At 42.6% G+C, this 17,306-nt stretch overlaps 1 protein-coding gene across 1 annotated transcript in view; it reads right to left on the bottom strand.

Annotated features, from left to right (window-relative positions):
• The window catches only part of LOC127663245 (protocadherin beta-15-like), a 32,507-nt gene extending 15,205 nt beyond the window's left edge, over positions 1-17,302 (bottom strand). Inside the window, exons 1-2 of the mRNA XM_052154768.1 lie at positions 16,610-17,302; positions 11,621-12,503 (exon numbers count right to left, since the gene is read on the bottom strand). Coding sequence (XP_052010728.1) covers positions 11,621-12,503; positions 16,610-17,276 — 1,550 coding nt within the window. The 5' untranslated portion in view covers positions 17,277-17,302. The remainder of the gene's footprint in view (positions 1-11,620; positions 12,504-16,609) is intronic.
• Between the last annotated feature and the right edge of the window lie 4 nt (positions 17,303-17,306).

Genomic DNA, 17,306 nt, shown 5'->3' with positions numbered 1-17,306 from the left:
GCCATCCTGAGTGAAATAAATCAACCCGGAAGTCTCTACGTTTTTCTGATGCAGAGATATGTGATTTGTTACTTGGTTGCTAGGGTAACCCCATCTGGTTGCTAGGCAGTTACCATAGTGATACTAATGAAGTGTCCTTGCCATCCTGAGTTGAAATAAGTCAACCGGAAGTCTGTACTGTTTTCTGGTGCAGAGATATGTGATTTGTTACTCGGTTGCTAGGGTAACCCCATCTGGTTGCTAGGCAGTTACCATAGTGATAGTAATCAAGTGTCCTTGCCATCCTGAGTTGAAATAAATCAACCCGGAAGTCTGTACTATTTTCTGGTGCAGAGATATGTGATTTGTTACTCGGTTGCTAGGGTAACCCCATCTGGTTGCTAGGCAGTTACCATATTGATACTAATCAAGTGTCCTTGCCATCCTGAGTTGAAATAAATCAACCTGGAAGTCTGTACTCTTTTCTGGTGCAGAGATATGTGATTTGTTACTCGGTTGCTAGGGTAACCCCATCTGGTTGCTAGGCAGTTACCATAGTGATAGTAATCAAGTGTCCTTGCCATCCTGAGTTGAAATAAGTCAACCCAGAAGTCATGTACGTATTTTCTGATGCAGAGATATGTGATTTGTTACTCGGTTGCTAGGGTAACCCCATGTGGTTGCTAGGCAGTTACCATAGTGATACTAATCAAGTGTCCTTGCCATCCTGGTTGAAATAAATCAACCCGGAAGTCTGTACTCTTTTCTGGTGCAGAGATATGTGATTTGTTACTCGGTTGCTAGGGTAACCCCATCTGGTTGCTAGGCAGTTACCATAGTGATAGTAATCAAGTGTCCTTGCCATCCTGAGTGAAATAAATCAACCCGGAAGTCAGTACTATTTTCTGGTGCAGAGATATGTGATTTGTTACTTTCGGTTGCTAGGGTAACCCCATCTGGTTGCTAGGCAGTAATCATAGTGATAGTAATCAAGTGTCCTTGCCATCCTGATTGAAATAAGTCAACCCGGAAGTCTCTACGTTTTTCTGATGCAGAGATATGTGATTTGTTACTCGGTTGCTAGGGTAACCCCATCTGGTTGCTAGGCAGTTACCTTAGTGATACTAATGAAGTCTCCTTGCCATCCTGATTGAAATAAATCAACCCAGAAGTTTCTCTGATTTTCTGGTGCAGAGATATAGTTACTGCTAAATGGTTGCTAGGGTACTCTGTTTAGTTGCTAGGGAGTGGCTTGGCAGCTGCCAATCATTAATCTCCAAAGGCTGCTTGTCAGTATGAATGATATAAACCAACTCCCATGCCTCTGTGACATTCAGAATGGAAGATATCCTCTATGGATTTTGGTTGCTAAGGTGCTCGACAATGGTTGCTAGGGAGGGGCTAGGAAGTGTTGAGGTGATTCATGATTGGCTGTTTGCTGCCCGAGTGAAGCGAGACCACCCTTGTGTTTCTATGACACTTCTATCCGGAGATATCCCTTTGATGTCTTTCATTAGAAGTCTATGGGACTTGTTGCTAAGGTGCTCTAAATTGTTGCTAGGGCGTGGCTTGATAGATTCAAAATGATCCTGAGATACTGATTGGTCGTCTGAGTAAAATGAGCCCGCCCCATTGTCTCTATGACACTGTGATCCAGAGCTATGTTGAATACAAATCCCAATGCCATTTCATTTCATGGGCCGTCCTACACCATTGTAAGTCAATTGGGGCATTTTTGGGCAGCTCCTGCCCCCAGGAGTGCAACTTTTACCCCATTTTGAGGTATGCTCTTACAGAGCCTGCCAGCCTCTTCAAATGTGGCAAATCACTGCGTTTCTGCGAAATCCTCAGCTCGGAGCTGTGGCGCGTCAAAGTTTGTCGCAATGTTAAGTCTATGGGATTTTTAGGCCGCTTTTTTTGCCCCTGGGGCAATTACCGTACCCGATAAACATAAAAGTCATAGCACACGTGTCCTCAATAGGCCGTTCGATTTGACACCTCATTAGTGGGTCTCACTAAGCGGTGCTGGAGACGAGTTAGGTGCCGAAGTTTTGTGCGGAGATAGAATAATAATAAAAATAAAAAAGATAAAAATAAAAATAAGTATGTGAGATTACAATAGTGATGCTTTGCAAGCACCACTAACTAGATAGGTACATTTCCTGAAGAAAATGTGAGTGGTGCTTGCCGTGGCAAAACTCGTCAAACAGCATGTTGTAACTTGAAAAGAACAAAAATTATGGTCATAAATAAATCAGCCCAGAAGTCTGTACGATTTTCTGGTGCAGAAATATGTGATTTGTTACTCGGTTGCTAGGGTAAGCCCATGTGGTTGCTATGCAGTTACCAAGGTAATACAATACATGGCTCCTTTCCATCCTGAGTGAAATAAGTCAACCCGGAAGTCTGTAGTGTTTTCTGGTGCAGAGATATGTGATTTGTTACTCGGTTGCTAGGGTAACCCCATCTGGTTGCTAGGCAGTTACCATATTGATACTAATGAAGTGTCCTTGCCATCCTGGTTGAAATAAATCAACCCGGAAGTCTGTACTCTTTTCTGGTGCTGAGATATGTGATTTGTTTCTCGGTTGCTAGGGTAACCCCATCTGGTTGCTAGGCAGTTACCATAGTGATAGTAATCAAGTGTCCTTGCGATCCTGAGTGAAATAAATCAACCCGGAAGTCTGTACTCTTTTCTGGTGCCGAGATATGTGATTTGTTTCTCGGTTGCTAGGGTAACCCCATCTGGTTGCTAGGCAGTTACCATAGTGATAGTAATCAAGTGTCCTTGCCATCCTGAGTGAAATAAATCAACCCGGAAGTCTGTACTCTTTTCTGGTGCAGAGATATGTGATTTGTTTCTCGGTTGCTAGGGTAACCCCATCTGGTTGCTAGGCAGTAATCATAGTGATACTAATGAAGTGTCCTTGCCATCCTGATTGAAATAAGTCAACCTGGTAGTCTGTACGTTTTTCTGATGCAGAGATATGTGATTTGTTACTCGGTTGCTAGGGTAAGCTCATGTGGTTGCTAGGCAGTTACCATAGTGATACTAATGAAGTGTCCTTGCCATCCTGATTGAAATAAGTCAACCCGGAAGTCTCTACGTTTTTCTGATGCAGAGATATGTGATTTGTTACTCGGTTGCTAGGGTAACCCCATCTGGTTGCTAGGCAGTTAACATAGTGATACTTATCAAGTGTCCTTGCCATCCTGATTGAAATAAGTCAACCCGGAAGTCTCTATGTTTTTGTGATGCAGAGATATGTGATTTGTTACTCGGTTGCTAGGGTAAGCCCATCTGGTTGCTAGGCAGTTACCATAGTGATACTAATGAAGTGTCCTTGCCATCCTGATTGAAATAAGTCAACCCGGAAGTCTCTACGTTTTTCTGATGCAGAGATATGTGATTTGTTACTTTCGGTTGCTAGGGTAACCCCATCTGGTTGCTAGGCAGTTAACATAGTGATACTTATCAAGTCTCCTTGCCATCCTGATTGAAATAAATCAACCCAGAAGTCTCTCTGATTTTCTGGTGCAGAGATATAGTTACTGCTAAGCGGTTGCTAGGGTACTCTGTGTAGTTGCTAGGGAGTGGCTTGGCAGCTGCCAATCATGAATCTCCAAAGGCTGCTTGTCAGTATGAATGATATAAACCAACTCCCATGCCTCTGTGACATTCAGAATGGAAGATATCCCTCTATGGATTTTGGTTGTTAAGGTGCTCGACAATGGTTGCTAGGGAGGGGCTAGGAAGTGTTGAAGTGATGCATGATTGGCTGTTTGCTGTCCCGAGTCAAGCGAGACCACCCTTGTGTTTCTATGACACTTCTATCCGGAGATATCCCTTTGATCTTTTTCAATAGAAGTCTATGGGACTTGTTGCTAAGGTGCTCTTAATGGTTGCTAGGGCGTGGCTTGATAGCTTCACAATGATCCAGAGAGACTGATTGGTTGTCTGAGTAAAATGAGCCCACCCCCTGCGTCTCTATGACACTGTGATCCAGAGCTATGTTCAATACAAATCCCTATGCCTTTTTCATTTCATGGGCCGTCCTACACCATTATAAGTCAATTGGGGCATTTTTGGGCAGCTCCTGCCCCCAGGGGTGCAACTTTTACCCCATATTGAGGTATGCTCTTACAGAGCCTGCCAGCCTCTTCAAATGTGGCAAATCACACGTTTCTCTGAAATCCTAAGCTTGGAGCTGTGGCCGTCAAAGTTTGTCTCAATGTTAAGTCTATGGGATTTTTAGGCGCTTTTTTGCCCTGGGGCAAATACCGTACCCGATACGCTTATAAAAGTCATAGCACACGTGTCCTCAATAGGCCGTTCGATTTGATACCTCATTAGTGGGTCTCACGCCAAGCGGTCGCGGGACGAGTTAGGTGCCGAAGTTTTGTTAAGAGATATAATAAAAATAAAAATAAAAAGTATAAATAACTAGATGGGTACATTTCCTGAAGAAAATGTGAGTGGTGCTTGCCGTGGCAAAACTCGATCAAACAGCATGTTGTAACTGGAAAAGAAAAAAATTATGGTCATAAATAAATCAGCCCAGAAGTCTGTACGATTTTCTGGTGCAGAAATATGTGATTTTTTACTCGGTTGCTAGGGTAAGCCCATGTGGTTGCTATGCAGTTACCAAGGTAATACAATACATGGCTCCTTTCCATCCTGAGTGAAATAAGTCAACCCGGAAGTCTGTAGTGTTTTCTGGTGCAGAGATATGTGATTTGTTACTCGGTTGCTAGGGTAACCCCATCTGGTTGCTAGGCAGTTACCATATTGATACTAATGAAGTGTCCTTGCCATCCTGGTTGAAATAAATCAACCCAGAAGTCTGTACTGTTTTCTGGTGCGAGATATGTGATTTGTTTCTCGGTTGCTAGGGTAACCCCATCTGGTTGCTAGGCAGTTACCATAGTGATAGTAATCAAGTGTCCTTGCGATGCTGAGTGAAATAAATCAACCGGAAGTCTGTACTCTTTTCTGGTGCCGAGATATGTGATTTGTTTCTCGGTTGCTAGGGTAACCCCATCTGGTTGCTAGGCAGTTACCATAGTGATAGTAATCAAGTGTCCTTGCGATCCTGAGTGAAATAAATCAACCCGGAAGTCAGTACTATTTTGTGGTGCAGAGATATGTGATTTGTTACTCGGTTGCTAGGGTAACCCCATCTGGTTGCTAGGCAGTTACCATAGTGATAGTAATCAAGTGTCCTTGCGATGCTGAGTGAAATAAATCAACCCGGAAGTCTGTACTCTTTTCTGGTGCCGAGATATGTGATTTGTTTCTCGGTTGCTAGGGTAACCCCATCTGGTTGCTAGGCAGTTACCATAGTGATAGTAATCAAGTGTCCTTGCCATCCTGATTGAAATAAATCAACCCGGAAGTCTGTACTCTTTTCTGGTGCTGAGATATGTGATTTGTTTCTCGGTTGCTAGGGTAACCCCATCTGGTTGCTAGGCAGTTAACATAGTGATAGTAATCAAGTGTCCTTGCCATCCTGATTGAAATAAATCAACCCGGAAGTCTGTACTCTTTTCTGGTGCCGAGATATGTGATTTGTTTCTCGGTTGCTAGGGTAACCCCATCTGGTTGCTAGGCAGTTACCATAGTGATAGTAATCAAGTGTCCTTGCCATCCTGATTGAAATAAATCAACCCGGAAGTCTGTACTCTTTTCTGGTGCCGAGATATGTGATTTGTTTCTCGGTTGCTAGGGTAACCCCATCTGGTTGCTAGGCAGTTAACATAGTGATACTTATCAAGTCTCCTTGCCATCCTGATTGAAATAAGTCAACCCGGAAGTCTCTATGTTTTTGTGATGCAGAGATATGTGATTTGTTACTTTCGGTTGCTAGGGTAAGCCCATCTGGTTGCTAGGCAGATACCATAGTGATACTAATCAAGTGTCCTTGCCATCCTGATTGAAATAAGTCAACCGGAAGTCTCTACGTTTTCTGATGCAGAGATATGTGATTTGTTACTCGGTTGCTAGGGTAAGCTCATCTGGTTGCTAGGCAGTTACCATAGTGATACTAATGAAGTGTCCTTGCCATCCTGATTGAAATAAGTCAACCCGGAAGTCTCTATGTTTTTGTGATGCAGAGATATGTGATTTGTTACTCGGTTGCTAGGGTAAGCCCATCTGGTTGCTAGGCAGTTACCATAGTGATACTAATGAAGTGTCCTTTCCATCCTGATTGAAATAAGTCAACCCGGAAGTCTCTACGTTTTCTGATGCAGAGATATGTGATTTGTTACTCGGTTGCTAGGGTAACCCCATCTGGTTGCTAGGCAGTTACCATAGTGATACTAATCAAGTCTCCTTGCCATCCTGATTGAAATAAATCAACCCAGAAGTCTCTCTGATTTTGTGGTGCAGAGATATAGTTACTGCTAAGCGGTTGCTAGGGTACTCTGTTTAGTTGCTAGGGAGTGGCTTGGCAGCTGCCAATCATGAATCTCCAAAGGCTGCTTGTCAGTATGAATGATATAAACCAACTCCCATGCCTCTGTGACATTCAGAATGGAAGATATCCCTCTATGGATTTTGGTTGTTAAGGTGCTTTCGACAATGGTTGCTAGGGAGGGGCTAGGAAGTGTTGATTTGATGCATGATTGGCTGTTTGCTGTCCCGAGTCAAACGAGACCACCCTTGTGTTTCTATGACACTTCTATCCGGAGATATCCCTTTGATCTGTTTCAATAGAAGTCTATGGGACTTGTTGCTAAGGTGCTCTTAATGGTTGCTAGGGCGTGGCTTGATAGCTTCACAATGATCCTGAGAGACTGATTGGTCGTCTGAGTAAAATGAGCCCACCCCTGGTCTCTATGACACTGTGATCCAGAGCTATGTTCAATACAAATCCCTATGCCTTTTCATTTCATGGGCCGTCCTACACCATTATAAGTCAATTGGGGCATTTTTGGGCAGCTCCTGCCCCCAGGGGTGCAACTTTTACCCCATATTGAGGTATGCTCTTACAGAGCCTGCCAGCCTCTTCAAATGTGGCAAATCACACGTTTCTGTGAAATCCTCGCTCGGAGCTGTGAGCCTCAAAGTTTGTCACAATGTTAAGTCTATGGGATTTTTAGGCGCTTTTTTGCCCCTGGGGCAAATACCGTACCCCGATAAACTTATAAAAGTCATAGCACACGTGTCCTCAATAGGCCGTTCGATTTGACACCTCATTTGTGGGTCTACGCCAAGCGGTCTTGGGACGAGTTAGGTGCCAAGTTTTGTACGGAGATAGAATAATAATAAAAAGAAGAAAAATAAAAATAAGTATGTGAGATTACAATAGTGATGCTTTGCAAGCACCACTAATAACTAGATAGGTACATATCCTGAAGAAAATGTGAGTGGTGCTTGCCGTGGCAAAACTCGATCAAATAGCATTTTATAACTGCTGAGATATGTGTTTTTTTACTGGTTGCTAGGGTAACCCCATCTGGTTGCTAGGCAGTTACCATAGTGATATTTATGAAGTGTCCTGCTATCCTGAGTAAAATCAGTCAACCCGAAGTCTCTACGATGTTCTGATCCAGAGATATGTGATATGTTACTCGGTTGCTAGGGTAACCCCATCTGGTTGCTAGGCAGTTACCATAGTGATACTAATGAAGTCTTCTTGCCATCCTGATTGAAATAAATCAACCCAGAAGTCTCTACGATTTTCTGGTGCAGAGATATGTGATTTGTTACTCGGTTGCTAGGGTAACCCCATGTGGTTGCTAGGCAGTTACCATAGTGATACTAATGAAGTCTCTTTGCCATCCTGATTGAAATAAGTCAACCCGGAAGTCTCTACGTTTTTGTGATGCAGAGATATGTGATTTGTTAGTCGGTTGCTAGGGTAACCCCATCTGGTTGCTAGGCAGTGACCATAGTGATACTAATGAAGTGTCCTTGCCATCCTGATTGAAATAAGTCAACCCAGAAGTCTGTACGCTTTTGTGATTTAGAGATATGTGATTTGTTACTCGGTTGCTAGGGTAACACCATCTGGTTGCTAGGCAGTTACCATAGTGATACTAATGAAGTGTCCTTGCCATCCTGATTGAAATAAACCAACCCAGAAGTCGCTACGCTTTTCTGATGCAGAGATATGTGATTTGTTACTCGGTTGCTAGGGTAACCCCATGTGGTTGCTAGGCAGTTACCATAGTGATACTAATGAAGTCTCCTTGCCATCCTGATTGAAATAAGTCAACCCGAAGTCTCTACGCTTTTGTGATGCAGAGATATGTGATTTGTTAGTCGGTTGCTAGGGTAACCCCATCTGGTTGCTAGGCAGTTACCATAGTGATACTAATGAAGTGTCCTTGCCATCCTGATTGAAATAAATCAATCCGGAAGTCTTTACGTTTTGTGATGCAGAGATATGTGATTTGTTAGTCGGTTGCTAGGGTAACCCCATCTGGTTGCTAGGCAGTTACCATAGTGATACTAATGAAGTGTCCTTGCCATCCTGATTGAAATAAACCAACCCAGAAGTCGCTACGCTTTTCTGATGCAGAGATATGTGATTTGTTACTCGGTTGCTAGGGTAACCCCATGTGGTTGCTAGGCAGTTACCATAGTGATACTAATGAAGTCTCCTTGCCATCCTGATTGAAATAAGTCAACCCGGAAGTCTCTACGCTTTTGTGATGCAGAGATATGTGATTTGTTAGTCGGTTGCTAGGGTAACCCCATCTGGTTGCTAGGCAGTTACCATAGTGATACTAATGAAGTGTCCTTGCCATCCTGATTGAAATAAGTCAATCCGAAGTCTTTACGCTTTTGTGATGCAGAGATATGTGATTTGTTAGTCGGTTGCTAGGGTAACCCCATCTGGTTGCTAGGCAGTTACCATAGTGATACTAATGAAGTGTCCTTGCCATCCTGATTGAAATAAGTCAACCAGGAAGTCTCTACGCTTTTGTGATGCAGAGATATGTGATTTGTTAGTCGGTTGCTAGGGTAACCCCATCTGGTTGCTAGGCAGTTACCATAGTGATACTAATGAAGTCTCCTTGCCATCCTGATTGAAATAAGTCAACCCGGAAGTCTTTACGTTTTTGTGATGCCGAGATATGTGATTTGTTACTCGGTTGCTAGGGTAACCCCATCTGGTTGCTAGGCAGTTACCATAGTGATACTAATCAAGTGTCCTTGCCATCCTGATTGAAATAAGTCAAACCGGAAGTCTCTACGTTTTTCTGATGCAGAGATATGTGATTTGTTACTCGGTTGCTAGGGTAACCCCATCTGGTTGCTAGGCAGTTACCATAGTGATACTAATGAAGTCTCCTTGCCATCCTGATTGAAATAAGTCAACCCGGAAGTCTCTATGTTTTTGTGATGCAGAGATATGTGATTTGTTACTCGGTTGCTAGGGTAAGCCCATCTGGTTGCTAGGCAGTTACCATAGTGATACTAATGAAGTCTCCTTGCCATCCTGATTGAAATAAGTCAACCCGAAGTCTCTACGTTTTTCTGATGCAGAGATATGTGATTTGTTACTCGGTTGCTAGGGTAACCCCATCTGGTTGCTAGGCAGTTAACATAGTGATACTTATCAAGTCTCCTTGCCATCCTGATTGAAATAAATCAACCCAGAAGTCTCTCTGATTTTCTGGTGCAGAGATATAGTTACTGCTAAACGGTTGCTAGGGTACTCTGTGTAGTTGCTAGGGAGTGGCTTGGCAGCTGCCAATCATGAATCTCCAAAGGCTGCTTGTCAGTATGAATGATATAAACCAACTCCCATGCCTCTGTGACATTCAGAATGGAAGATATCCCTCTATGGATTTTGGTTGTTAAGGTGCTCGACAATGGTTGCTAGGGAGGGGCTAGGAAGTGTTGAAGTGATGCATGATTGGCTGTTTGCTGTCCCGAGTCAAACGAGACCACCCTTGTGTTTCTATGACACTTCTATCCGGAGATATCCCTTTGATCTTTTTCAATAGAAGTCTATGGGACTTGTTGCTAAGGTGCTCTTAATGGTTGCTAGGGCGTGGCTTGATAGCTTCACAATGATCCAGAGAGACTGATTGGTTGTCTGAGTAAAATGAGCCCACCCCTCGTCTCTATGACACTGTGATCCAGAGCTATGTTCAATACAAATCCCTATGCCTTTTCATTTCATGGGCCGTCCTACACCATTATAAGTCAATTGGGGCATTTTTGGGCAGCTCCTGCCCCCAGGGTGCAACTTTTACCCCATATTGAGGTATGCTCTTACAGAGCCTGTCAGCCTCTTCAAATGTGGCAAATCACACGTTTCTACGAAATCCTCGCTTGGAGCTGTGACGCGTCAAAGTTTGTCGCAATGTTAAGTCTATGGGATTTTTCGGCCGCTTTTTTGCCCCTGGGGCAAATACCGTACCCCCGATCGCTTATAAAAGTCATAGCACATGTGTCCTCAATAGGCCGTTCGATTTGACACCTCATTCGTGGGTCTACGCCAAACGGTGCGGGACGAGTTAGGTGCCGAAGTTTTGTTAAGAGATATAAAAATAAAAATAAAAATAAAAATAAAAAGTATAATAATAAGTATGTGAGATTACAATAGTGATGCTTTGCAAGCACCACTAATTAAAAATAGTCAATACAAAAAATAGCATTAAAAAGTGTATCGCAATGCAGAGTCATCGAGAATCCACATACACCCCAAAAATGTTCACTGATTTCTTAAAATAGCCTCGTATACTTTTCTCTAAAAAGAACAAAATGAGCACTAAATTACATTAAAACCAAGAACAAGGAGAAAAAGTTATAATTCACCCTACCTGAAGCGAATCAGTCATGTCGGCGTCAAGCCCATCAAGATCATCCACAGAGGACTGAGTCTTTTTCAGAGTCAGGTCAGAGGTCAGTGTGCCCTCATTATAAGATCTGATGAATTTGAAGTCACTAGTGCGCGAGCCCGTGGTCAGGTATGCGTCATAATTGTAAGTGCTGCGGAGAGTTCCCGCGCCCTCCACGTCTGCGTAATTTGGAGGCAGATACGCGCTGGGAATGGCTACAGCTCCATCAAACATCAGTCTGGGCTTTCTCCTGCGACAAAACCTCACGGCCAGAATGATGATGATGAAGGTGAGGAAGAAAGTGGAAACGGACACCAGCGCGATGATCAAATAAAACGTCAGTTTGGAGCTGCTCTCGTCATGAGACATGTCTTTCAGTTCAGGAACTTCAGCCAAGTTATCTGATATGAGTAAATACAATGCGCACGTGGCCGAGAGAGAGACTGTCCGTTATCTCTCACGGAGACAATCAGGTTCTGTTTCATGCTGTCAGATTCAGAAATGTCCCGCTGCGTCCTGATCTCTCCGCTGTGGACACCGATAGTGAAAAGTCCCGGATCAGTCGCTTTAATAATGTGATACGAGAGCCACGCGTTCTGTCCAGAATCCGCGTCCACGGCGATCACCTTGGAGACCAGGGAGCCCCCTGCGCAGCTTTGGGGACCATCTCGGTCATGAAGGAGTTCCCTTCCGGAGAGGGGTATAATATCTGAGGGAGTTATCATTCTCATCCGTTATGAAGACACTCACGGTCACGTTACTGCTCAGAGGAGGAGATCCGTTGTCTCTGGCTAACACGAGCACTTTAAAACTTCTCAACTGCTCGTAATCAAACGACCTCACGGCATGAAGGACCCCGGTGTCTCCGTTAATGGATAAAAAGGAGGACACCGATGCGCCATTGACATCAGAGGGCAACAGAGAATAAACTACAGTGCCATTCTGTCTCCAGTCCGGGTCTGTAGCTGATACTGAACAAATAGAGGAGCCCGGTTTGTTATTTTCTTGCACATTAGCTCTGTAATTCTGCTCTTCAAATACAGGTGGGTTATCATTCACGTCCGCTACAGTGAAGTGAATATTCTTAGTGGAAGATAAAGGTGGAGAGCCCTCATCAGTAGCAGTAATTGTGATGTTATAATCAGACACCAGCTCGCGGTCTAATTCACCTGTGGTCACCAGAGAATAGTAATTTTTGATTGAAGGTACGAGTTTAAATGGGGCGTTTTGCTGAATGGAGCAGCGCACCTGTCCGTTATTCTCAGAGTCTCTGTCCTGCACATTAATGATGCCAACCTCTGTACCGGGTGATGCATTCTCTGGGACGGGGATTTTAAGAGATTTAATCATTATTTTAGGGGCGTTATCATTGACATCAATAACATCTATAAATACAGTAGATCGTCCTGCTAGCCCTTGACCATCTTTAGCTTGAATTGGCAGTTCAATTGAACTCTCCTCCTCATAATCAATGAGTCCCGTGAGTTTAATCTCACCAGACACTGCATCGAGAGAAAACATTTCCATAAAACTTTCTGATAAATGGCCAAATTCATATGTCACCTCTCCATTTTGTCCCTCGTCAGCATCAGTAGCGCTCACAGTAACCACTACAGTATCTACAGGAGAATTTTCAGGCACACTGACTTTATAGACGGCCTGACTAAAGACTGGAGCATTATCATTAGCATCCAGTACAGTGACGTGTATGGCTACAGTACCTGATCTCGGTGGAGTCCCGCCATCAACCGCAGTGAGAATTAAAGTCACCTCTTTTGCTGCTCGCGATCCAACTCTTTATTAAGAACCAGTTCTCCATATTTGTTTCCATTTGCTCCAGTAAGAACACTCAGATGAAAGTGTTCATTGTTTTGTAATGTATATGACTGCACTGAATTCACACCAATATCCGCATCATGGGCCTCATCTAATAAATAACGAGATCCTTTAAGAGCGGATTCCCTTATTTCGAATTTTGTTGTACTTTTTTTGAACTGTGGTGAATTATCATTTATGTCCTCAATATTAAGAATGAATCGATGCAGCTCCAAAGGATTTTCCAGCACGAGCTCCTGTTTTATTACGCATGAAGATTTCTTTCCACAAAGCCCCTCTCTGTCGATCCTCTCCGCTACGGTCAGTTCTCCAGTATTCAGATTAATGTCGCAGAATCGTTTTCTGTTTCCTTCAGTATCAGTTCGAGCATCACGACTTGATAATCTGTTCACATCGAGCCCGAGATCCTTTGCTATATTTCCAATCACAGATCCGCGTTTCATCTCCTCCGGAAAAGAATAACTCACGTCTCCATTAGCGGTGTGCGCCATAAGCACGAAGAACAAAAGGACAAACATCTGATGAGCAACGCTGAAGCTTTTGAAATCCATATGGAAGCAGAAGAAATGACGTTATTAAAGATTTCACGCAAAAGATATAAATTAGCTACATTTAAGACTAGAACAAAAGGCAAATGCAAACGATTAGAGAATGAGACGCTATCGACGTTTTCCTATAACGAGTCGAGCTGGAATGGACTGACTCTGCAATGACGTCATGAACAGGGTGGAGAAAAGTATAATTTAAATGTAAATGTTTTACTGGTGAACAGCGACACTGTGAGTTAAATGAAGAAACTGCACAATACTGTATTTGACAGAACAGGATCAACTTTGATCGAACAGGAGTGTTTGTTACGAAATTATTTCACAGTTTCACGGACTGAAATGCATTATTGCTTGATGAAAACAGCATGTAGAAGAAGAACATGTAATGCAGATCAACAAAGCCACGATTGTACACAGAGTTGTATGACAGACAAAACAAATTCCCCAAACAATCCAGAGACACGATCTGGGAAAGCAATAGGAAAAACAGCCACATTATTTTCTCTGTGATTTAGCTGAAGTGCTTTTTTAAAAGCATGTTTTAAAGTCAAATTTAATGACATGAATTTAAAAATCTTTACAAATGAATTAAACTACATAATAATGACTCATTGGAGAGAGGAATATTTTCGCCACAGACTTTATAAGTGACCAGAAATGACCATTTTGCTAATGAAGAAACATCGCTAAAACAATGACAATGACCATAAACAAATATTCAGGCCACAAACAAAGGGAAAAAAAACAAAAGGAGTAACTTACAAAACTAGCTTTCACCTTGATCGTATTTTTTTCACTTGACTTTAAATATCAGTCAATGAAAAAATCAATATGAAACAAACAACTCAATGAGTAATTCATAACAATAGTCTTTGGGGTGTAGACTGCTTTTCAGAATCCACAATCACATCTAATTACCAAAGAATGCAAAGTCTGTCCAACACAAACACATTTAAAAATATTTGAGTCCTCCTGAATATATTGAAAACAGAGGAATCATTAAATGTGAGAGCTGCAACCATTCATTTAATCATTCACTCATTAAACTGAGCAGCCTTACAAAATAAATAAAAACAATTAAAATAAAAACAATCAAGCACACAGATTAAAGTTCATATCTGTACAGCACCATGGACAGCAACAGGAACATATCCGCATTACTCGGTGACCTGTAAGTGAATCAGCACTTTTAAAATCCTTTAATTTAAATAAAAAAAAAATATTTACAACCTCATTTTTTTAAAAATCATTTAATTTACAGGTTGGAAAATAATTATAATATGCCTAGATTTCGCCAGACTTGGTGTGTAAGAGAAAAGAGAATTGACTCTTTACAGACGCGCAATATAATGTTAAAACATGGATAGAAACTGCTTAATCTTTAAAAAAAGTTCTTTTACTTTTTACTTTAATCTGTTAAATCAAAAGTATTATCCCTTCATGCAATACTTCAATGAAACAAGGAAAAACTGTTCAAAGCAGTAAACCACCAATAAGCTTTCATCATTAATACATCACAAATAATTGTTAACACGACAAATGAAAACTTAAAATTAGTGATTAAATATTATAATACAATTCTGCAAGAAAGCAGTGGTCAGCATTATGGTGTTTTCCTGTTCCAAGAATAAAGTATGAAAAAGGGAAACGCATATTTTAAATAAGTCTATTATAATATAAATGAAGAAGAGTAAGAGAATCATTATTTATATTTCCTACCTGAAACGCATCAAGCCCATCAAGATCATCCACAGAGGACTGAGTCTTTTTCAGAGTCAGGTCAGAGGTCAGTGTGCCCTCATTATAAGATCTGATGAATTTGAAGTCACTAGTGCGCGAGCCCGTGGTCAGGTATGCGTCATAATTGTAAGTGCTGCGGAGAGTTCCCGCGCCCTCCACGTCTGCGTAATTTGGAGGCAGATACGCGCTGGGAATGGCTACAGCTCCATCAAACATCAGTCTGGGCTTTCTCCTGCGACAAAACCTCACGGCCAGAATGATGATGATGAAGGTGAGGAAGAAAGTGGAAACGGACACCAGCGCGATGATCAAATAAAACGTCAGTTTGGAGCTGTCTCGTCATGAGACATGTCTTTCAGTTCAGGAACTTCAGCCAAGTTATCTGATATGAGTAAATACAATGCGCACGTGGCCGAGAGAGAGGACTGTCCGTTATCTCTCACGGAGACAATCAGGTTCTGTTTCATGCTGTCAGATTCAGAAATGTCCCGCTGCGTCCTGATCTCTCCGCTGTGGACACCGATAGTGAAAAGTCCCGGATCAGTCGCTTTAATAATGTGATACGAGAGCCACGCGTTCTGTCCAGAATCCGCGTCCACGGCGATCACCTTGGAGACCAGAGAGCCCCCTGCGCAGCTTTGGGGACCATCTCGGTCATGAAGGAGTTCCCTTCCGGAGAGGGGTATAATATCTGAGGGAGTTATCATTCTCATCCGTTATGAAGACACTCACGGTCACGTTACTGCTCAGAGGAGGAGATCCGTTGTCTCTGGCTAACACGAGCACTTTAAAACTTCTCAACTGCTCGTAATCAAACGACCTCACGGCATGAAGGACCCCGGTGTCTCCGTTAATGGATAAAAAGGAGGACACCGGTGCGCCATTGACATCAGAGGGCAACAGAGAATAAACTACAGTGCCATTCTGTCTCCAGTCCGGGTCTGTAGCTGATACTGAACAAATAGAGGAGCCCGGTTTGTTATTTTCTTGCACATTAGCTCTGTAATTCAGCTCCTCAAATACAGGTGGGTTATCATTCACGTCCGCTACAGTGAAGTGAATATTCTTAGTGGAAGATAAAGGTGGAGAGCCCTCATCAGTAGCAGTAATTGTGATGTTATAATCAGACACCAGCTCGCGGTCTAATTCACCTGTGGTCACCAGAGAATAGTAATTTTTGATTGAAGGTACGAGATTAAATGGGGCGTTTTGCTGAATGGAACAGCGCACCTGTCCGTTATTCTCAGAGTCTCTGTCCTGCACATTAATGATGCCAACCTCTGTACCGGGTGATGCATTCTCGGGAATGGGGCTGTTCAGAGATTTGAGTATTATTATAGGGGCGTTATCATTGACATCGACAATATCTATTAATGCAGTGGAGTGACTGGCTTGTCCTTGACCATCTTTAGCTTGAATTGGCAGTTCGATTGAACTCTCCTCCTCATAATCAATAAGTCCTGTGAGTTTAATCTCACCAGACACTGCATCGAGAGAAAATATTTCCAGAAGACTTTCTGATAAATGGCCAAATTCATATGTGACCTCTCCATTTTGTCCCTCGTCAGCATCAGTAGCGCTCACAGTAACCACTACAGTATCTACAGGAGAATTTTCAGGCACACTGACTTTATAGACGGTCTGACTAAAGACTGGAGCATTATCATTAGCATCCAGTACAGTGACGTGTATGGCTACAGTACCTGATCTCGGTGGAGTCCCGCCATCAACCGCAGTGAGAATTAAAGTCACCTCTTTTTGCTGCTCGCGATCCAACTCTTTATTAAGAACCAGTTCTCCATATTTGTTTCCATTTGCTCCAGTAAGAACACTCAGAAGAAAGTGTTCATTGTTTTGTAATGTATATGACTGCACTGAATTCACTCCAATATCCGCGTCATGGGCCTCATCTAATAAATAACGAGATCCTTTGTCTGCGGATTCCCTTATTTCGAATTTTATTGTACTTTTTTTAAACTGTGGTGAATTATCATTTATGTCCTCAATATTAAGAATGAATCGATGCAGCTCCAAAGGATTTTCCAGCACGAGCTCCTGTTTTATTACGCATGAAGATTTCTTTCCACAAAGCCCCTCTCTGTCGATCCTCTCCGCTACGGTCAGTTCTCCAGTATTCAGATTAATGTCGCAGAATCGTTTTCTGTTTCCTTCAGTATCAGTTCGAGCATCACGACTTGATAATCTGTTCACATCGAGCCCGAGATCCTTTGCTATATTTCCAATCACAGATCCGCGTTTCATCTCCTCCGGAAAAGAATAACTCACGTCTCCATTAGCGGTGTGCGCCATAAGCACGAAGAACAAAAGGCCAAACATCTGATGAGCAACGCTGAAGCTTTTGAAATCCATATGGAAGCAGAAGAAATGACGTTATTAAAG

Source organism: Xyrauchen texanus, chromosome 23 (genome assembly GCF_025860055.1).
Source record: "Xyrauchen texanus isolate HMW12.3.18 chromosome 23, RBS_HiC_50CHRs, whole genome shotgun sequence".
NCBI lineage: Eukaryota > Metazoa > Chordata > Actinopteri > Cypriniformes > Catostomidae > Xyrauchen > Xyrauchen texanus.
This window is presented reverse-complemented; position numbering and strand designations above follow the sequence as displayed.